This window comes from Pecten maximus, chromosome 14, assembly GCF_902652985.1.
Source record: "Pecten maximus chromosome 14, xPecMax1.1, whole genome shotgun sequence".
Classification (NCBI taxonomy): Eukaryota; Metazoa; Mollusca; class Bivalvia; order Pectinida; family Pectinidae; genus Pecten; species Pecten maximus.
Genome location: NC_047028.1, coordinates 3,949,211 through 3,972,908, shown reverse-complemented (window position 1 = coordinate 3,972,908; position 23,698 = coordinate 3,949,211). Strand labels below are relative to the sequence as shown.

General features: G+C 36.4%; 1 protein-coding gene across 16 annotated transcripts; it reads left to right on the top strand.

Moving 5' to 3' along the window:
• Positions 1–570: 570 nt before the first annotated feature.
• Positions 571–15,154, top strand: LOC117342735 (presenilins-associated rhomboid-like protein, mitochondrial). 16 transcript variants are annotated; one of them, XM_033904969.1, is made up of 10 exons: positions 571–679; positions 3,399–3,822; positions 4,134–4,265; positions 4,919–5,057; positions 5,816–5,962; positions 6,630–6,700; positions 8,849–8,959; positions 10,327–10,424; positions 10,873–12,874; positions 12,980–15,154. In XM_033904969.1, the coding sequence occupies exons 1-9, from the start codon at positions 636–638 to the stop codon at positions 10,952–10,954; spliced, it is 1,248 nt and encodes a 415-aa protein (XP_033760860.1). In that variant the 5' UTR covers positions 571–635; the 3' UTR covers positions 10,955–12,874; positions 12,980–15,154. The 16 variants fall into 16 exon arrangements, with proteins under 16 accessions (XP_033760860.1, XP_033760861.1, XP_033760859.1 ...); XM_033904970.1 differs by lacking the exon at positions 12,980–15,154 and having other exon boundaries at positions 10,873–12,664; positions 12,833–12,842; XM_033904968.1 differs by lacking the exons at positions 571–679; positions 3,399–3,822; positions 4,134–4,265; ... (3 more) ...; positions 8,849–8,959; positions 10,327–10,424 and having other exon boundaries at positions 11,001–12,181; positions 12,455–12,874.
• Positions 15,155–23,698: the final 8,544 nt, after the last annotated feature.

The following is a 23,698-nucleotide window of genomic DNA, read 5'->3' as shown; positions in this document are numbered from 1 at the left end:
ACCATTTATAGTTTGAAGGTAATGGAGTTAGATCCCAGCTTCATATGTTTGTACTTCCCTGTCACAGTGGACGTGCCTGCTTGTATGTTATTTGTATATACATGTAGAAGGTCTATATATATATATTTTACCATTTTTAACCAACTTTTTTATCATAACGATCTAAATATACATAACGAATGCTTTTAAAAATGACCAATTTTATCTGATATTAACGTAAAGAATCAAAACGATAGTATATTGGCATGGGGAAAAGAACTTAACAATATGACATGGAGAGAAACGTATGCTACATCCCTGACATTGTGAACACTGCATGTAAAAAATGCATAAAATGATATCCAGGTGTGGAAATTTATCAATTATTCCAACAAAAAATGGCGGATACAGCATACTAATCAAAGCTAAAAATTATTGCTTATAAGACCAAAATTGATACACAAAATTATTCAGTAACTTTTAAAAGATGAAAAGAGATGAAAGTTCTTACTTTTGGAGAGTGCTACTCATGTAAATTATCTGATTTTATTGAAAATATTTTTTTTGTTTCAAGTTAATTTCCGTATCCGGGTATTATTTCAGATCCGTGTCCGTCATACATCTTTTAGTTTCCACCGACCGTTTCGTACACAAACATGGCGGCTCCCGTGCGACTGATCTCTTGTTTGAGAGTATGTCGGTGAGTTATTTTGAGATGTGCCTTTAGCTATGTGATATCATGTGTGTTATTTCATTGATAAAAATCACCATACTTATTTTCTATAAGCTGAAATGAATGTTGTCATCTGTGGAAGAAAAATGAAGTGAAAACACACCAGTAATTCACACTGCCTCAGATACGAGGGACAGAACGCAAAGCCTTTCTCACATGGCCGATCGCTCAATTAAAGGCCACAAGTGAGGCAGTGTCAATCGTCATTGGATCTGGTTGGCCTAAAGGACCAGTCAGGTGCAGTTTGGCCACAAGACTGGACCCTCACGCTTCCGTTACACGATGATGCAATCCAGATTATTTTTACATAGGGAAGAAAAACGTAGAATGGTTGACACTCGTTGTCCTTATCACTTAGAAATCCCAAGGACATGCTTGAATCAGGGAAGTTCATCTGTATCCGGTTAATTTTTCACAGATAAAGCATCCTATTACTAAATCTACTGTAGGGCTACTAGGCGTACAGTATAGCTGTAGTGTACAATACATGAATAGGCCTACAGATCTACCCTGCCTACATCTTACCAGACAAGTACACATGTAGGTACCTGTGACTATAGAGTCTTATACAAATGATATATTCCAGGAATGGAAAACTGGTTCGCCCACTGTCAGTAAAATGTGACCGGGTGGGGTGTATCTGGCTATCTTTGACAGTATGCTTCAGTGGGGTAGCACTATAAAGTATAAAGTTGACATCAAGTTCAGCACAGAGCTGCCCGTTATGTCTCCAACAGAAACAGCTCTGGTGTGGGGGATATATTAAACATCCTAAAATGGTGCTCTTTAGCAAAAGACACAAGACTTGATCATTTTTCAAAATCAAGCATAACCTAATGCCAGTAAAGAAAAACTCTTATTCCACGGAACCATTTCTCTCGAATTTCCCACTCTAATTCATACCAAATTCCATGACATGTAGAACGTTACACATTATAAAATTCTCATTCTTTCCCAGAACAATCACCGACTGGAATGCTTTATCACCACAAATTACTTCCTTTGATTCTCTAGATTCTTTCAAATCCACTCTTCTTCAAGCATATTAGTCAGTTATCTTGAATTTGTTGAAGTTGGGCAATATCCTATACTGATAGTATACTCATAGACATCAGTTTAGTGCTATCACAAGGATACATACAGGATTATAGCACAGCCTCCAAAATAATCACACCACACTCGCATACATGCATCTGACACACAAGGTGACATGGCATCGTCCAGGATACCAATAAAATAGCTGTGCTGTATCGATGGTACAATGAATAGTTATATTACACTGAATATGATAATGTCCCTCTCTACAGAAATTTCTTGTTTTTGAAATCGGAGAGGTTTAAGCTCTCAATCTATCTTCTATAGTATTGGCAAAATTGAAGGCTTCATCATTTAGTAAAGTCAACAATATTGACCACAATGCTGGATTTACCTGATATTTCATATGTAACTCTCACAAAAATAATAAGATTGATCAACAAAATGAGGGATTGTCCGGCGTTGAAGACCAGTATCTATGTAAAACACATGAAGAATTCTTGCAATCATTTCTTACACACATTTGTTAATTGTGAAACCATTATAGGATCATAATACCTCAATGGTAACGGGTATAGAAGTCTGGACTGGGTTGAACTCTGATAGTTAGCTCAAACTGTTAGAGTGACACATGTCCATCGATATCAGAGAAGTGCCAGAGTGTCCATCAGAGAAGTGTCGGAGTGTCCATCAGAGAAGTTCCAGAGTGTCCATCAGAGAAGTGCCAGAGTGTCCATCAGAGAAGTGCCAGAGTGTCCATCAGAGAAGTGCCAGAGTGTCCATCAGAGAAGTGCCAGATTCATGTCCTGCTGGTCTGGTTGTCACATTCCCCCTCTACTATAACAGTTTGCACTAACATAAACTACCCAGTGACTGTGGTATACATACATAGGGTTTTGTATCTCTTTTGAGTCAAAGATATTGTTGAAGGATGGAGTCCTGAGCATAATGGATCAGACCTGCAGGGCTGATCACAAGTATTCAGCTAGCTCAAATGATTAAAGTTCGGAGGTAACAGGTTTCAGAGGGGTTTGAGGTCCAGTCTAGTCATTGCTTATTTCTTCATTTCTCCAATTACTGAACAAAGATCTACCAGATGCAGTTATATACATAAATTGAGGATGTACATTGAATTAAAAATCTAAGTTGTTTCATACCAGATACAAAGCCTGTGGATCCACCAAGTGTATGGATGATCTATAGAAGAACACAATTCGACAAAACAAAAATTAATGAAAAAATAACTGGATTATATTTCAAGAATACTTTCAATTAAATACTGACAGTAAAACTATTTGATCTATTGATGCTATCAGTTTGACTTCGGTAAACATGTGTTTGCACTCAAATGTTAGCTCAGTATCAAATTTCAAATTATTAGTAAAGTGATGAATTAATTGGTGCAACCACAATATTTGTTTATTCAGAAGTTCAATTATTGAAAAATCTTCCATTGTGTTTTTTGAAACAAGGCTAAGATCTGTTCACCTACATGTAGGTATATTTGATAGCTGATTTTAATGACATGCGGTAGTATTTAAACATGAAAGAAAAACTTATTAATTCACTTCTGTCAATAATTAGATAATGTAATTTAAATATTAGATTTGATGTATGAGGTGAAATGTATGTTTTTCTTAATTGAATTCAGGGTCCAAGGAATGCTCAGCAATGGAGGACATAATCATTATCCTAACCTGTCTACGTATACACAGTCTGGATTTGTACGCCAACTTTCATCAAAACCAAAATTTCAAAGTTTAAGTCAATATGTGCAAAATGGCCAGGTTTCACCCTATAAACATTTCACATTTTCCAAGCTGGGATGTATCAGAACTTTTACTAGTAGATGTAGTCAAAACACCTCCGATGTCCACCTTGGGCAGAGAGGTCTACTAGGGAAGCGGTTACTACAACAGAATACACACAGAAGTCAACCTTCCAGACGAACTTTTCAACATGTTAATAAAGATAGAAAAACAAAAGGAAGTTTTAGAAAAAAAATGTCAGAACAGGGAGGAGGAGGAGTCGGAGGAGGGAACACTTTAGTAAAGTCATTTGCTTTCACAGCTGGTGTAAGTACATTGATCTGTATGTCATGTAAAGGAAACTTTACTTTGTGGAGGTTATGATTCTAACTTTTGTGTAGGTTGGTATTCTGACGTAATATTACATCAAATGGGGGTTCAGTTCTCATTAAAATCTGTGTTTTAAAACAGTCTTTTATTTTCATGTTTTCTACATTGAACCCTGTAATGGATAATATCAGTTATATGAAGCTGGTAGAATCATCTCACTGGCAAAATGATGATAAAGTCCATTTAATATATCAATGGCAAATATGGAATAAAATCCAATAATTCAAAGGGGGATTTTTTTTTCACAGGTATGCTTATGTAGTTTTACTGGTTGCATGATTTGGTGCTATGAGGATACCAGGAGCCAAGCACAGAGGTTTGAACGTCACCTTCGTACTTATAGTACTGACCGATCACAGAAGATTGGGTTTAGACGTGATGTAAGTACATGTACAATGCCAAGTCATGGATAGGAGGAACCTAGGTATCTGTCTGTACACCGTATCCTCACTCTACTTACTTTTTGTTCAAGTTTGCATTTTTAGAAACTTTGGGTTAAAATTATTGCCTCATTGCAACAAACAGAATTTTAATGCCCTTTATCTACCAACTTGATTTTTTAGTTAATTGTTATGAAATGTCCTACACAATCACAAACATCATGATCACCTCTTCATGTCATCCACAACAACATTACCAAAGCTACATATCAACTACTTGAAGTCTAAAATTAGGTCACTGTTAATATAAATAGAATTTTCTTTGTCCTCACTCCAACAACTTATTTTTTATCTGATTCACACACTTGTCTCAATTCTCTTAATACTTGGTTTGTTTTTTCATATTTACCTCACAATTTTTAAACCAGCTCAAATGTCTCCATGTTTGTTCAATAGATGCTCGCTAAAACGAAATCTTTCAGACTTGTTTAAGACATATATATATAAAGGAATCTCATAAGATACTATTAGGTAAGCAGTTATTTTCAGATGTTTAAAGATCTGTTATCTATACATGTATATTATGTAATCAGTGCTATGATGCTGAGTTGGGATATAAATGTAGTAGACATGTTAATCTTGTTTTTGTACAGATGGAACATATATGGAGCCAAATCCCGCCTGGTGTCAAAGCAGTAGCTGGCATCATTGCTGCTAACCTTGCTGTATATGCAATGTGGAGGGCACCAGCTCTCTTATCAACTATGAAAAGATACTTCGTCTTATCCACTGGTAAAGAATTCTTTTATTTGAATAAATGCTAGGCATTACCACACAAAGATGTTTATACGCTAATAGGTATTGATTTGATAAGAACTCCCACGTAGTAAGAGTATATATTTGTATAATTTGATTGGACTTCTGAAAAAAACCAGAGGGTTCATTTTCTATGGTATGTGGACAGCTTCAAACGCTAAAGTGGCTTTCATTTTCAAGGTTAATGTGATCTTGCATCTTATTCCGTAATATTCACTAACATCATCCCATTAACACCTCATCTTGAAATTACGTGCAAGTGTGCAATGTGACGATTTATCACTGGCGAAGTGAGTAATTTGATGTTACATGAAATAACATGTGATTGGATGTAGACCAGTCAACATCTGATCAGAGACGTGTATTTGCGGTTTATGAAAAGAGTACACCCCAGTTTTTTGTGTCATTGCTCAATAACGTAAAAAAAAATATTACAGTTAACCCTTATAATTTAATTAACAACGATAAGAAACATTTTCATTAAGTTTAACATATTTATTTTGCTCCAGATATTTAAAAACACATCGATAAATACAAAATCCCATGAACAACAATTACTCCGCTACTTCCGGTATAACTGAAAGTAGTTCCTTTTATTTTTTTTATGTTATGAGATGATAACATAATTTTTTGAGCCAATGAAAATGCTTGTTACAAGCAAAATTAAATTATATATATATATACATCTCTGATTTGATGTAAAACTGACAATAATAAAGGTGTTTATTCCACAGATAACCCTCGTATTTCCATGCTGCTGTCTTCCTTCAGCCATTTCAATTTCGTTCATATCTTCATGAACATGTATGTGTTCTGGTCATTCAAGGATATCGCCTCCAAACTTGGACGTGAGCAGTTTATGGCTGTGTATCTTAGTGCTGGTAAGTCTTCTACACCTGACCTGGTCAATGTCACACTTTGTAGGTGAACTTGTGGGAAGTTCGTTCAGGTCAAAATTATTAAAAGATATTAAAACACTTACTCCTGAACAACATTACTATATCATTGCATTGCCAACCTCTGAGAATGAATTAACAAGTCATGACCCATTAAAACTAGTGTCAAAGGGTCAAATGACAATAATTTTCATGTCATCTAAATGACATTAAAATTCTATTGTGGAACAGTATTATAAAAGAATATATATGCCACATGGATCTTTGTTAGAAGTTTGATCTCATCTGACTCATGACATTGGCCAAATTATTTAGAATAATAAGATGACATCTCAGCAAGTCACTGCCTAACTTGATCATTCTTATCGTCAAATATACCTAGAATCTATAGGATGCTGAGATGATCATTCTAATCGTCAAATATACCTAGAATCTATAGGATGCTAAGAATAGTTTGTTAGAAGAGTTGGCTCCTGTAATGTTGAGACTAGGAGAAGGTCATCAACTTAATGAGCATGCTATTGTCAAACAAGATTACCTCGGTCTCTTGAATTGGTAATAAAAAAAATTAAAAACCAGGCAGACAACAAGACCTTGTTGTTGCTTTACGTACATTCAAATGTTTGAATATTCCATTTTATTATTTTTGTAGCGGTAGTATCCTCTCTGTTGAGTCAGGTACACATAGTGGCCAGAGCTCTACCCATCAATTCCCTTGGTGCTGTAAGTATCATTATATAGGTCAAGGTGTAAACAAAGGAATTCATACTCACCATTCATTCTAAATCACATTTCAATTAATTCTTTATTCTTGCAAAATTATGGTTTTAATTTGTTTTTAGCATGCAAATGATCAATACCGATGTGGCATGCACATGTGTCTAGGTAGAAGCCTAACCTAACTTTGCCTATTTGTATACTCCATTTATTTGCATATTTTCACATGGAAAAATTATGCAAATTAAGTGGATTCCTCTGTATATAATAATCTTCTCAAAGTGATTTAAGTATCTATAGAGATATTTAACTCACACTTTTTGGTCTATAAATCAAACATGCATATATGATAAACCTTCGGTCAGTTCAAACAAAATTAGATAAAAATTGATAAACCTGTTCAAATCTATACAAAATTGTGCTTCAGAAAATAAGTGAAGTTCAAACTAGCCGAGTTGATATTTGCGAAAATCTCAGCAAAGAGTAAATTAAAACACAAACATATCAAATGTAAATCTGATGCTTAATAACAACTGCCTGAACAATGGCACATTTTTGAATAAGTAAAATGATGGTATTTTATTCAATTTAATGTTAAATTATTGTTAAACTTTCTTGATTTTGTGATAATTATGATCTTTACTCTACATTAATCGCGAAGCTACATAAGTCGCGAAGCTGCTGAGCCATTGTGTAGGTATAGGTCCAAAAATGGTACACGTAAGTTTCATTTGTGACGCAAAAGTTAGACATACAAAAATGTACTTGTATTAGAGTAGCGAAGCTAATGCTGAATCTCTGCATGGTAATCTTTTATTTGAGTCAGAAACTATTGATATATTATTGTAATGAATGGTCTGATTAATATTTGGAAAACATAGTCTACATAACCTGTTGTGTTTATAAAAGCGCTACAGTAACTGTAAAAATTGGTTGGGTAAAATTAGGTCAGAACATAACATGTCGGTCCTGTCTCATATTACCTACCAAACTTATTTGATACCTGCAAAATTATCCATCGCTAATTGGGACACCTGTGGATTGTTTTGACTGGACATGAATGCTTATCACGTTACTCAGCATGACCTACCTAGAGTGAGAGCGCAGGTTTACAAGTAATACCTTGATTGGCAAAAATTAAATAATCAAATGGTTAGTTAACACTATATTTGACATACACTGATGATTATTTAGTATTTCATGCAGTGCTAGTACTGATAGCACATGTTATTTATACATTGTCGGGACCTAAAGTTGCAATCAGCTAGCTAGTGAGTGGTATATTTTGCAATGTAAAAACTGAATACCGGTGTAAACACTAAAATATATGGCATATATTAATGGGTTTTTTTCATCACAGACGATAACACATAAAAACCCATGGTATGTTGATCAAAGTCTTGGCATTTTTACTGGGCAAATGGTTGCATGCTTTCAATGGAATTTGCCGAAAAAAAATCTTACGTTATGTTCGTCATTTGACAAGTTCAGAATATCCGAAATAGTGTCAGTTATAAACAACCAGAGTTCAAACTTAACACTAGCTAGAAAACTATTGTTTTTATTGAAAAAATATGTGTTCAAACTGACCAGAGGTTAATTGTAATAGTAATAATAATGTATATAACTGTAAAGATGTGTAGTCAGTTTTGACGTACATGTAGATGTTAGTCTTTGCGTATCATATTCAATTAACACATAAGCTTTGGCTCAAATCTGGGGTGGGTTTATTGTAGGACAAGAAGCATGGGTGGGCTACACGGTCACCAGGTATGTAGTTAACGCTGCATAATTGTGATAGATATTCAGTGAAGTATCCTCTGTAATCGGTGACTCCCTCTCTTGTCAGTTCTCCTGTTTGGACTGGGCGCACTCTTGTTTTGTTTCCATAAATTATACAATCTTAGGTTTGAATTTTTTTCCAGACAGGAAAGTTTTGAAAATGAAATCTATTCGCTGCTCTACTGCTTTGTCCTTAAAACTGTGAGCTGTTGATAGTCCATTAAGTTGTAATAAGAAGTTTCAGCCAGATTGTGAAAGCTTTCTAAACTAGATATTTCCAGTGTGTTGGATTCCAGTTTAAGCTCCTGACAGGTGTAATTGTAATACATTGTAATACATATGTGCGAGTGATAGTTTTCTCCTGTCTTTTAGTCCGGAGCTCTGATGGCCATTTTAGGAATGTACTGGCATTTCCTCCCTGATGGTAGACTTTGTGTTCCCTTTGTGAGCAGTGTGTTTCCCCACAGCTTCTCTTTGGATACGGTAAGTGTAACACTGTAAATACACTGTTAATGAGAACGTGGTAGTGCTGTACAAGAAATGTTGTGCGTAAGCTGTGAGTGCCAAATCTGTAGTCCTGACTGTATGCTTCCCAGTAGTTAATACCAAATCTGTAGTCCTGACTGTATACTTCCCAGTAGTTAATACCAAATCTGTAGTCCCTGACTGTATACTTCCCAGTAGTTAATACCAAATCTGTAGTCCTGACTGTATGCTCCCCAGTAGTTAATACCAAATCTGTAGTCCTGACTGTATACTTCCCAGTAGTTAAGAAAGACATTGGGTGGCTGCTAAATAAGGCTCAACAACCACGGATGATAATTTCTGAGCCACTTTGAGCACTTTGAGATGGCTGTTTCTGTGATATAACGTTACATAAAACTTCAAATTTTATTTTAGCATTTTTGATCCTTAAAATATAACACAGAATACTGATGTATTGAATCTGTAAACAAATGAAACTGAAATGTCTATTACAATACTCCATGAATACCATGGAGATATCTAAAATACCTCGGTAAAAAATTAATAAAAACACCAATAAAACAATGTAGAAGATTAACATTATTAACACTGAATAGAGTATTCATAGATTTAGGCAAACCCCAGACTAACAAGTACGGTCCTTAAGTACTGATATCTGGACGCTATAGAAACAGGTCAGTTGATTGTAGCAAATAGTTCAAAATGAGGGGGTGTATGTATGGGTGGAAGATAGTCAGCTACTGGGTGGTGGGCCTCTTATTCCAGTACTGGGTGGCAGGCCTGTTATTCGGGTACAGGGTGCTGGGCCTCTTACTCGGGTACTGGTGATGTGGTAAACTCTGGTTTTATAACATCAGTGATTTTTTGGGAGATTAGCCTTTATAGTCTGTCAAATAAGCTGAATAGTATTTCTATTTTTTGTGACAAATAGTTAAACTTTGTGGATACTGTTATGTAAGTCAATCACACTTCTGTGTGAGTGCATAGGAATTGAACTCTTGTATACAGAGGTAGGTTACATATATGTTTTTCATTCATTTTATTGTGAATATAAACATTTGTTTTTGCAGATTAATACAAAAATGTGCATGTGTTTGTAATTTAATATGTGCAGATATTTTCCGTCTTATAATGACAGGGTTTTTTCTCACTGATTTGGGAAAGTGCCTTTTTGTCTCATTTTGGGAAGAAAATTGGGAAAGATTTTTTCAGGAGTAAACTGAAAATTTGGGAATTTAGCTTAAATATGAAATAATTTCAATTGGGATTGAGGCCCAATAACGGCCCCAAAAAGCCCCCAGAGAAAGCCCTGAATGATGTATACAAACGACCCAATAAAAAGAAGTTAACCACTTTGTTGGCAGGGTGTGAAGTTTCTCCTTACCATGGATACACTAGGGCTAATCCTTGGATGGCAGAAACTGGACCATGCAGGTCACATTGGTGGTTTGCTGTTTGGATAGTGAGTATCATTAACAATACTGCCACAACTTAGCAATAGCAATAGAAATCATATAAGTTGACATTCTCAATTAATGTAAAAATGATTCTGTTAAGTATAAGGAATATTCCCTTCAATATGTAATAGTCAGAATGTCGCTATTTGATTCTCAATGCTGATATATTTGGTTGGTTAATTATATTAAAAATGGTGTATGTAGTATTCATTGTTTATTCCAAGAATTGTTTTTTGAGTATAATGTGCTTAAACCTTTAGAACTTTCCAACATGTGTATGTGAGTATATCAGGGGACAATCAAACATACGTTTAAATGTTTATGGTCCAAACAGGATGATTTTGTTAGATTTAGAATTGATATCATGTTTACCTTTCATGAGAAATTGATTTGTGTTCTACTTTTGCATACAGTCTCACTTGATCATACTGTGAATTACTATTATATTTTCAGTTGGTATGCCAAGTATGGACGTGAATTGATCTGGAATCGGAGATACCTGGTTATAAACAAGTGGAGAAGATTTAGAGAGTAGGGCATTATAGGGAAATTAAAACTGTGATCATAACCCAATTACAGAGGGGCTAGAAATTCCTTATCATTGTAAACATTAAAACTGTGATCATCAACTCGGCTACAGAAGGGCAAGAAATTCCTTTTCAATGCACACATCAAATCTATGATCATCGATTCAGTTACTTGAGTGTGTGGGGTTTCTCATCAACATTTTTATCTGACAGTTTGAGTTGATGGGTGGGTAAATAGTTCAGGGTTATTGAAATGTGATAAAAAAAAATTTCCTGATGTGTTTTTTTTTAATTTTTTTTTTTTTTTTGTGGTTTCTTAACATCAGAACATCAATAAATTTTGTAAAGGGAATGGCACTCTGGGTTTGATGTCTCTGAAAGTTTATCGAGCATTATAACAACAATGCCTTCTTACCTTTTTCTCTGGTTAATCCAGCTATTGATATCATAAACCAATGTTGATGAGGGAGTTGATCCCTTCATTTCTAACAAGGTCATACAAAATGTTTTGGTCTCGGAGCACAATGTGCAAACACCTAGATTTTATTTAATGGAAAAAAATATGTATAGGGTAATAATGAAAATGTGTATTTATCCAAAAACTGCACACCAGAATTTCTAAACAATATTTGATGTGTATTCCCTGCTTTGATTTCTAGCATATACATATGTACAGGGCAATTTTTTATACCATGTTAAGCTTGGACCATTTGTTCAAAGATTGATTAGGCTCATCTTAGTTTAACAACAATTTCAAAATCCTGATAAAATCATTTCTGGTAAAAAAAAAATTGGCAATATGTTACAAAACTCAAGAGAACTCTTAAGTCTCTTTCTTCCTGCCTATTTTAAGGAATACACACTTAAGTTTTGAAGTGAGGGAGAAATGTGACTAAGTGACTAAGTTAATCATCTTTTGATCAACTGGTCCCTGGACTGGGGTAGTCTCATTTCCTGTTGTCTAATGTACTGGACAATGTTTGAGGTAAAAATCACCTGATTATTTTACAATTACAATCATCACACCTGTTGGCAGTCCTGTGAGTGTGACAGGTGTGTTACTGTAGGCATGGCGGGTGTTACTTTAGGTATGGCGGGTGTTACTGTAGGCATGGCGGATGTTACTGTAGGCATGGCGGGTGTTACTGTAGGCATGGCGGGTGTTACTGTAGGCATGGCGGGTGTTACTGTAGGCATGGCGGATGTTACTGTAGGTATGGTGGGTGTTACTGTAGGTATGGTGGGTGTTACTGTAGGCATGGCGGGTGTTACTGTAGGCATGGTGGGTGTTACTGTAGGCATGGCGGGTGTTACTGTAGGCATGGCGGATGTTACTGTAGACACGGCGGGTGTTACTTTAGGTATGGCGGGTGTTACTGTAGGTATGGTGGGTGTTACTGTAGGTATGGTGGGTGTTACTGTAGACACGGCGGGTGTTACTGTAGGTATGGTGGGTGTTACTGTAGGTACGGCGGGTGTTACTGTAGACACGGCGGGTGTTACTGTAGGTATGGTGGGTGTTACTGTAGACACGGCGGGTGTTACTGTAGACACGGCGGGTGTTACTGTAGACACGGCGGGTGTTACTGTAGGTATGGTGGGTGTTACTGTAGGTATGGTGGGTGTTACTGTAGACACGGCGGGTGTTACTGTAGGTATGGTGGGTGTTACTGTAGACACGGCGGGTGTTACTGTAGGTATGGTGGGTGTTACTGTAGGTACGGTGGGTGTTACTGTAGACACGGCGGGTGTTACTGTAGGTATGGTGGGTGTTACTGTAGGTATGGTGGGTGTTACTGTAGACACGGCGGGTGTTACTGTAGGTATGGTGGGTGTTACTGTAGGTATGGTGGGTGTTACTGTAGGCATGGCGGGTGTTACTGTAGACATGGCGGGTGTTACTGTAGGTACGGCGGGTGTTACTGTAGGTACGGTGGGTGTTACTGTAGACACGGCGGGTGTTACTGTAGGTATGGTGGGTGTTACTGTAGGTACGGCGGGTGTTACTGTAGACACGGCGGGTGTTACTGTAGGTATGGTGGGTGTTACTGTAGGTATGGTGGGTGTTACTGTAGGTATGGTGGGTGTTACTGTAGGCATGGCGGGTGTTACTGTAGGCATGGCGGGTGTTACTGTAGGCATGGCGGGTGTTACTGTAGGCATGGCGAGTGTTACTGTAGGTATGGTGGGTGTTACTGTAGGCATGGCGGGTGTTACTGTAGGCATGGCGGGTATTACTGTAGGTATGGTGAGTGTTACTGTAGGTATGGTGGGTGTTACTGTAGGCATGGTGGGTGTTACTGTAGGTATGGTGGGTGTTACTGTAGGTATGGTGGGTGTTACTGTAGGCATGGCGGGTGTTACTGTAGGCATGGCGGGTGTTACTGTAGACACGGCGAGTGTTACTGTAGGTATGGTGGGTGTTACTGTAGGTATGGCGGGTGTTACTGTAGGTATGGTGGGTGTTACTGTAGGTATGGTGGGTGTTACTGTAGGCATGGCGGGTGTTACTGTAGGTATGGCGGGTGTTACTGTAGGTATGGTGGGTGTTACTGTAGGTATGGCGGGTGTTACTGTAGGCATGGCGGGTGTTACTGTAGGTATGGTGGGTGTTACTGTAGACACGGCGGGTGTTACTGTAGGTATGGTGGGTGTTACTGTAGGTATGGTGGGTGTTACTGTAGCCATGGCGAGTGTTACTGTAGGTATGGTGGGTGTTACTGTAGACATGGCGGGTGTTACTGTAGGTATGGCGAGTGTTACTGTAGGTATGGTGGGTGTTACTGTAGGTATGGCGGGTGTTACTGTAGGTATGGTGGGTGTTACTGTAGACATGGCGGGTGTTACTGTGGGAGGAAACTAGAGTGCCTGTAGAAACCACCTTAAGTGAAAGGTGAGATATTGAGCCACCAAACCACACACTATTAAAGGCCTTCTGATTTATATGTTATCCTTCCAACCAGAGGTATTGAATTAATTAGAATGTTATCCTTCATGACACTGAAGAATCACCGGAAAATGATTTGTGAATATGAAAGTGAAATGCTGTATAATCAGAACACTAGAAATGTTATAAAAATTGTTTTATATCTAGATATGTATCACATGATAATGAATTGATTGAGTGCTGACTATCTGAAACAAAATGAATTGGTGATGTGTTGGGCAGGAATATTTGACACTGGTTTATAGTGTTGGAGAATGATGGATGTGCAGTTATGTTTGATCGTTTGGTGGTCTATAATTAGTGAGACTGTGACAATAAGGATATTGTCGTGATAGATGATTTAAATCAGTTATATTTTCATATTTTCAGTGAGATAAATACCAATGTCTGTCTGTTATATATATGAATTGTTTCACATTTGCCAAGCATATGACGTCATTTTCCAGTGTTTCATGTTTGTCCAGAATATGACGTCATTTTCCAGTGTGTTTCATGTTTGCCCAGAATATGATGTCATTTTCCAGTGTGTTTCATGTTTGCCCGGAATATGACGTCATTTTCCAGTGTATTTCATGTTTGCCCGGAATATGACATCATTTTCCAGTGTGTTTCATGTTTGCCCGGAATATGACGTCATTTTCCAGTGTGTTTCATGTTTGCCCAGAATATGATGTCATTTTCCAGTGTGGGATGCCCAGGTTCTTCGTTTTCACCAAATTCCTGTTTTTTGGTGATATACTGTTATGTTCCATACCGTTGCTATTTTCGACCAGATAAAATACACAAAATGGGAATTTCATTGATGTCTGATTCCCTTTGATAAAGAGTTTGTAAGATGTACTGACTCTCACTAATGGTGCTGTTAAGGATAAATAAATAACCTGATCGTTTTAACACTTTTTTTTAGTTTTTAGTTTTCTTTTTACATTTTATCTCTTCTGAGAATATATATAATTATTTTTTTGTACAATTCAAATGGAGGATAACCCTACTCTGATTCTAGAAGTATTTTGTGATTAACAAATTCTAACTGAGTTTTTATTCTTGTCTGGTCATACACTTAAATACTTGTACATGTAATTAAAAAAAAAACAGAATAAAATATGTTTAGTTAATCAGCTCCATGACATATCAGTGAATTGGTATGTTTGATGTCATGTTTATATGTAACTTATTTAAGTGAAGGATCAAATTCCATGTTACATTTCAAATAAATCAGGATGGGTTGATAATTACACCAGCCTACCAATATTACCATTGTCTTACTTTTTAGATAGTGTTTTGTGGAGCTCAGGTCCAATGTGGCTAAATTAACCAGTCTCGACACATTTTGTTCTGGACAGAAATGAAATCTGACATGGATGAGTGTGAAAGTTTTTTCATAACCAACATACTTCGACCTGGTTAATCAGACTTGTATACACTTTGACTTGGTTTACAACACATGTATACACTTTGACCTGGTTTACCAGACATGTATACACTATGACCTGGTTTACCACACTTGTATACACATTGACCTGGTTTACCAGACATGTATACACATTGACCTGGTTTACCAGACATGTATACACTTTGACCTGGTTTACCCCACATGTATACACTATGACCTGGTTTACCACACATGTACACACTATGACCTGGTTTACCAGACATGTAAACACTATGACCTGGTTTACCATACATGTATACACTATGACCTGGTTTACCATACATGTATACACTATGACCTGGTTTACCATACATGTATACACTATGACCTGGTTTACCAGACTTGTATACACTATGACCTGGTTTACCAGACATGTAAACACTATGACCTGGTTTACCATACATGTATACACTATGACCTGGTTTACCATACATGTATACACTATGACCTGGTTTACCAGACTTGTATACACTATGACCTGGTACACCACACATGTATACACTATGACCTGGTTTACCAGACATGTATACACTTTGACCTGGTTTACCATACATGTATACACTATGACCTGGTTTACCATACACGTATATACTATGACCTGGTTTACCATACACGTATATACTATGACCTGGTTTACCAGACATGTATACACTATGACCTGGTTTACCACACATGTAAACACTATGACCTGGTTTACCCCACATGTACACACTTTGACCTGGTTTACCAGACATGTACACACTATGACCGGGTTTACCACACATGTATACACTATGACCTGGTTTACCACACATGTATACACTTTGACCTGGTTTACCACACATATACACACTATGACCTGGTTTACCAGACATGTATACACTTTGACCTCGTTTACCAGACATGTAATACACTTTGACCTGGTTTACCAGACATGTATACACTTCGACCTGGTTTACCAGACATGTATACACTATGACCTGGTTTACCACACATGTATACACTATGACCTGGTTTACCACACTTGTATACACTATGACCTGGTTTACCAGACATGTATACACTATGACCCGGTTTACCACACATGTATACACTATGACCTGGTTTACCAGACTTGTATACACTATGACCTGGTTTACCAGACATGTAAACACTATGACCTGGTTTACCACACATGTATACACTATGACCTGGTTTACCAGACTTGTATACACTATGACCTGGTTTACCAGACTTGTATACACTATGACCTGGTTTACCACACTTGTATACACTTTGACCTGGTTTACCAGACATGTATACACTATGACCTGGTTTACCACACTTGTATACACTTTGACCTGGTTTACCACACATGTATACACTATGACCTGGTTTACCACACGTGTATACACTATGACCTGGTTTACCACACTTGTATACACTATGACCTGGTTTACCACACATGTATACACTTTGACCTGGTTTACCAGACATGTAAACACTTTGACCTGGTTTACCACACATGTACACACTATGACCTGGTTTACCAGACATGTATACACTTTGACGTGGTTTACAACACATGTATACACTTTGACCTGGTTTACCACACATGTAAACACTATGACCTGGTTTACCAGACATGTATACACTTTGACCTGGTTTACCAGACATGTACACACTTTGACCTGGTTTACCACACATGTAAACACTATGACCTGGTTTACCACACATGTAAACACTATGACCTGGTTTACCATACATGTATACACTATGACCTGGTTTACCACACAGGTATACACTATGACCTGGTTTACCACACTTGTATACACTATGACCTGGTACACCACACATGTATACACTTTGACCTGGTTTACCACACATGTATACACTATGACCTGGTTTACCAGACATGTATACACTTTGACCTGGTTTACCACACTTGTATACACTTTGACCTGGTTTACCAGACATGTATACACTTTGACCTGGTTTACCAGACATGTAAACACTTTGACCTGGTTTACCAGACATGTATACACTATGACCTGGTTTACCACACATGTATACACTATGACCTGGTTTACCAGACTTGTATACACTATGACCTGGTTTACCAGACTTGTATACACTATGACCTGGTTTACCAGACTTGTATACACTATGACCTGGTTTACCAGACTTGTATACACTATGACCTGGTTTACCAGACTTGTATACACTTTGACCTGGTTTACCACACATGTATACACTTTGACCTGGTTTTCCACACTTGTACACACTATGACCTGGTTTACCACACTTGTATACACTATGACCTGGTCTACCACACATGTATACACTTTGACCTGGTTTACCACACTTGTATACACTTTGACCTAGTTTACCAGACATGTATACACTATGACCTAGTTTACCAGACATGTAAACACTTTGACCTGGTTTACTACACACGTAAACACTATGACCTGGTTTACCAGACATGTATACACTATGACCTGGTTTACCAGACATGTATACACTTTGACCTGGTTTACCACACATGTATACACTATGACCTGGTTTACCAGACATGTATACACTTTGACCTGGTTAACCACACATGTATACACTTTGACCTGGTTTACCACACATGTATACACTATGACCTGGTTTACCACACATGTATACACTTTGACCTGGTTTACCAGACATGTATACACTTTGACCTGGTTTACCACACATGTATACACTATGACCTGGTTTACCACACATGTATACACTTTGACCTGGTTTACCAGACATGTATACACTTTGACCTGGTTTACCAGACTTGTATACACTTTGACCTGGTTAACCAGACATGTATACACTATGACGTGGTTTACCACACATGTATACACTTTGACCTGGTTTACAACACTTTTATACACTTTGACCTGGTTTACCAGACATGTATACACTTTGACCTGGTTTACCACACTTGTATACTTCGACCTGGTTTACCACACTTTTATACACTTTGACCTGGTCTACCACACATGTATACACTTTGACCTTGTTTACCACACATGTAAACACTATGACCCGGTTTACCACACTTGTATACTTCGACCTGGTTTACCACACTTGTATACACTTTGACCTGATTTACCACACTTGTATACACTATGACCTGGTTTACCAGACTATCTTAGGGACATTATACAGCTGTTTCGTCCTTCTAGGACTCGTCAGTGATCTTAGGGACATCATACATCTGTTTCGTCCTTCTAGGACCCGTCAGTGATGTTAGTGACATTATACAGCTGATTTGTCCTTCTAGGACTCGTCAGTGATCTTAGGGACATTATACAGCTGATTTGTCCTTCTAGGACTCGTCAGTGATCTTAGGGACATCATACATCTGTTTCGTCCTTCTAGGACCCGTCAGTAATGTTAGAGACATCATACATCTGTTTCGTCCTTCTAGGACCTGTCAGTGATGTTAGAGACATCATACATCTGTTTCGTCCTTCTAGGACCCGTCAGTGATGTTAGTGACATTATACAGCTGATTTGTCCTTCTAGGACTCGTCAGTGATGTTAGAGACATTATACAGCTGATTTATCCTTATAGGACTCGTCAGTGATGTTAGGGACATCATACATCTGTTTCGTCCTTCTAGGACTCGTCAGTGATGTTAGAGACATTATACAGCTGATTTATCCTTCTAGGACTCGTCAGTGATCTTAGGGACAACATACAACTGTTTCGTCCTTCTAGGACTTGTCAGTGATGTTGGGACATCATACAGCTGTTTCGCCCTTCTAGGACTCATCAGTGATGTAAGAGACACCATACAGCTGATTTGTCCTTCTAGGACTCGTCAGTGATGTAAGAGACATTATACATCTGATTTCGTCCTTCTAGGGCTCGTCAGTGATGTTAGAGACATTATACAGCTGATTTGTCCTTCTATGACTCTTTATTGATGACGAGTGTTAGAAGGATGGAACAGCTGAATGATGCATTTCTATTAATTTTATCTCTACTGTGTCTACCTAAATTTGTATTGAAATGTGCTTATGTTTGTCTTTTGTACAATTCATCAGTAAATATCAACTCAATTAAAAGCACCAAAACCCTTATTGCCAATTTATTACGGGCAAAGAATTTCACATGCCGTTATTGTTCTGTCATCCCAGATTTTTTTATAGAATGTCGTGTTGTACCCATTTATGACTAAAGCAGTACAAAATATAAAATAGCCATTTCTTCTCGCTGTTTTATCCATTCATTCAATATAGTGTTCAAGATCGGTTCTCGCATATTCACGCTCAATTTTTGCTCCCGTGAAAATATATAATAATTTCTATTTTTCCTAGATTGTCTAAGTTACAAGCGTTGTGTTTATACCAAACTTGTAAATCAACTTGCAGTATAAATGTTTGTACTCTGATTCATTTATGTCCCGCATTAAACCGTCTACTTACTGCGCCAGGTAGAGAAAATACCTTATTTGGAAGTAAACAGATCCTCACGTGAAGATTGGCCACTAATAGTACCTAATACTGATTTGAAAAGATAAAATCGCTAGCACGAAAACAATATCCGGTTGGGAATCAGATATGAAATATAATGTAAAGGTAATTAGAAGGAGATTGTACAAAGTAATGTAAGTTAATAACACCTGAATTAAGCCCCGGATACAGAACAGGCGGATACTTTACTGCATAAGAAAGGAAAAGGGATTAGTCTGTTTTGAATTCGTGTTGTCCATCTGTTGATTCGGAGTCAGATTTTGTTTTCATGAAAACTGATTAATAACGTAAGCATTCTCCATCACATTTCATATTTTATTCGTGTATTATCGGGATATTTTTTTTGTCTCCTTTTGATGGTGGCAAATTGTTACCGGTATTGAAGTGCGACCTCACTGAAGTATACCCGAAGACCCAACAGGACGCCCCTGATAACAGGAACGGCCGTTTTAAAGGCTGGTATGTCTCTGCCAGTGAACAATACTGTAAAAGTGGTTATTTTCGCAGTGGGTTATTTTCGCGATTTCAAAATGTAAACTATACACGTGGGGGAAATTTTCGCGATCGACCCACCTTCGTTTGCAGTTCGAGATTACGCAAATTGATATCAAAATAATACACGTGGGGGGAATTCTCGCGAACAAAAGAACTCCGCTTAGTTAGCGTAAATTCCCCCCTCGCGTATCTTCGCTAGCCAAGGCTTCTGATTACGTTACACTCCACGAACGTTCGTCGTGGAGTGTAACGTAATCAGAAGCCTTGGCTAGCGAAGATGCCCCTCGCGTAAATTTCCACGATTACAGTACCCAAAGTCTGCCTGTCACGGGCCAACATTCCACCCATTATTGTGTCCTCCCCGAGAAAGACGTTGAACAGAATAGCTGTTACAAGACACTGAAGACCAGAACCTTCATAAAAAAAAGTGTCGAAATCTGGCGTTTGGTGAGGTGAGCTTCGTGACATGTGTGTCCGTCAGTATCCGGTCCAGGTAGTGTCTCCAAGGCAGGGTAAAACATACATAACGGTTTCCGGTATCAATATCATCACAGCCTTGATTAAAGCAGCGCTGTACTCTCTTTTTGCATCTTGTAATATTCTACTTTAACTATGACGACCTAGTCTAGTAACCATGACTTCTATAGAGACGCCTTTCCCGGGGAACGGTTATCGAAGTTTAGCACAGAAGGCACCCTTCTAACCGAACACCACCTTTAATTACAGGTATACGATGTCATTGTCTCACGTCCCGATAACAAAACGGATACCAGGGATGACGCATGTCTGTTAAATATACACAGTATCAAAGTTATGTAGATGAGTGTTTTACATGGCGATAACAGTTCAGAGACACCCATTCCCAGCCTCAGGCTCAAGAGCCTTCCCTCAAAAGCTATTAAACAATGGGATATTTACATAATATTGATACATCAAAACATTAAAACACACATCCCTCCCGGTAACACGTGACTGCGTAGTAGAAATATTTTGTAAATATTTCGTGTGATGGCCCGAATATTCCGGTTTTAGTCTGGGATATCGCCGAATCCTCAGGCAAACAGGCGCGTCTCTTTGTTGACTAAGGCTGCCGTCATAATCAAACGAGAAATTGGAGAGAAGATTGAGTTTGGAGTCAAATATGTATTTCGTAATGCCAGTTACAAGGATGTGAAGAATGTTTTATATAAAACAATGTCAAGAGTCTGTTCACAGTTTTCGCGAAGAGGCGAATAACACCATGGAAATTTAAACATTCATAGCGATGTTGAAGGAAACAGACAATTAATGTGGATTGACGGTATTTTTCTCTCGACAAATTTGGGTAGTATGTTTTGTTTTACAGAGTCCTCAATAGAGCTATAACACATTGTACCTGTTTACGGAAACTGACATTCTTATCGTAAACTAATCATATTCCGTCCATTATCTCGTGTCTGACTTTTATAATCATATCACTCAGACGATGAAGACGACGAAGACGAAAGACGAATTGTGGATGGAGTCCATGTTCGGGAATACTCTAAATTCCAGGATGGTAACATCTCATGATTTCGTAAGTATATATAGATATCGATTTTGAGTTTGAATTTCGTTTGTAAACTTTATTTCGTTTGTTTTGATAGAGTATATATGACAACAACAGAAACAGTTTGAATTTCGTTTGCATGTCGTTATTTAAAAAGTTTTTTCGTAAGTTTAAATAATAAAAAATGGTTTTGTGTTCCCCCAATAATTTAGATAATACAAAATGGTTTTGTGTTCCCCCAATAACTTAGATAATACAAAATGGTTTTGTGTTCTCCCAAATTATATTGAAACAAAGGAATCTACATAACCTGTTTTTGTTACATCAAACACATTATGTTGTTTGCACATGGACATTGCCGAAAGCCTGTAGAATCTTAATGTGATAAAAAACGGAATATTTAGCTCCAGGTGAGGTGTTCATGTCGAATAATGATAACTCCGCCATGACTTTGTTATGTCTCGTAAGTGATGCTAGGGACCACAAACAAACCATTACTATATGGCTTTATTACAGTTATAATTATAACTATATAGATTTATTACAATTATAATTATAACTAAATAACTTTATTACAATTATAATTATAACTATATGGCTTTATTACAATTATAATTATAACTAAATAGCTTTATTACAATTATAATTATAACTAAATAGCTTTATTACAATTATAATTATAACTATATGGCTTTATTACAATTATAATTATAATTATATGGCTTTATTACAATTATAATTATAACTAAATAGCTTTATTACAATTATAATTATAACTATATGGCTTTATTACAATTATAATTATAACTAAATAGCTTTATTACAATTATAATTATAACTAAATAGCTTTATTACAATTATAATTATAACTAAATAGCTTTATTACAATTATAATTATAACTAAATAGCTTTATTACAATTATAATTATAACTATATGGCTTTATTACAATTATAATTATAACTAAATAGCTTTATTACAATTAAAATTATAACTATATAGATTTATTACAATTATAATTATAACTATATGGCTTTATTACAATTATAATTATAACTATATGGCTTTATTACAATTATAATTATAACTAAATAGCTTTATTACAATTATAATTATAACTATATGGCTTTATTACAATTATAATTATAACTAAATAGCTTTATTACAATTATAATTATAACTAAATAGCTTTATTACAATTATAATTATAACTAAATAGCTTTATTACAATTATAATTATAACTATATGGCTTTATTACAATTATAATTATAACTAAATGGCTTTATTACAATTATAATTATAACTAAATAGCTTTATTACAATTATAATTATAACTAAATAGCTTTATTACAATTATAATTATAACTATAAAGCTTTATTACAATTATAATTATAACTATATAGCTTTATTACAATTATAATTATAACTATATGGCTTTATTACAGTTATAATTATAACTATATAGATTTATTACAATTATAATTATAACTATATAGATTTATTACAATTAAAATTATAACTACATAGCTTTATTACAATTAAAATTATAACTACATAGCTTTATTATAATTAAAATTATAACTACATAGCTTTATTATAATTATAACTACATAGCTTTATTACAATCATAATTACAACTATTTAATTCAAGTTTGCCCTTATGATATAAAACGAAAATCTTCATCCAAATCTTTTCTAACGTAGCCTGAAATTGGATGAATTTCGCAGCAAGAATTCTTAAATAGTCTTAATATTTCTCCTATTAATAATATAACCTATAATATTGAACAGAAACTCAATCAGACCAAATTTATATCGACACTGAATAATGAGCTATCAGGATAGTGTGTATACAGGGGTAATGTCAAAAGTCTGTGTTTTAGTG

What these genes read in the sequence shown, in the direction of transcription:
- LOC117342735 (XM_033904954.1), top strand. Translation starts at nt 12,016, where the DNA reads ATGGCGGGTGTTACTTTAGGTATGGCGGGTGTTACTGTAGGCATGGCG. An exon ending in TACGGCGGGTGTTACTGTAG is followed by an intron (nt 12,875 to 12,979) that starts GTACGGTGGGTG and finishes GTGTTACTGTAG; the next exon opens with GTATGGTGGGTGTTACTGTA.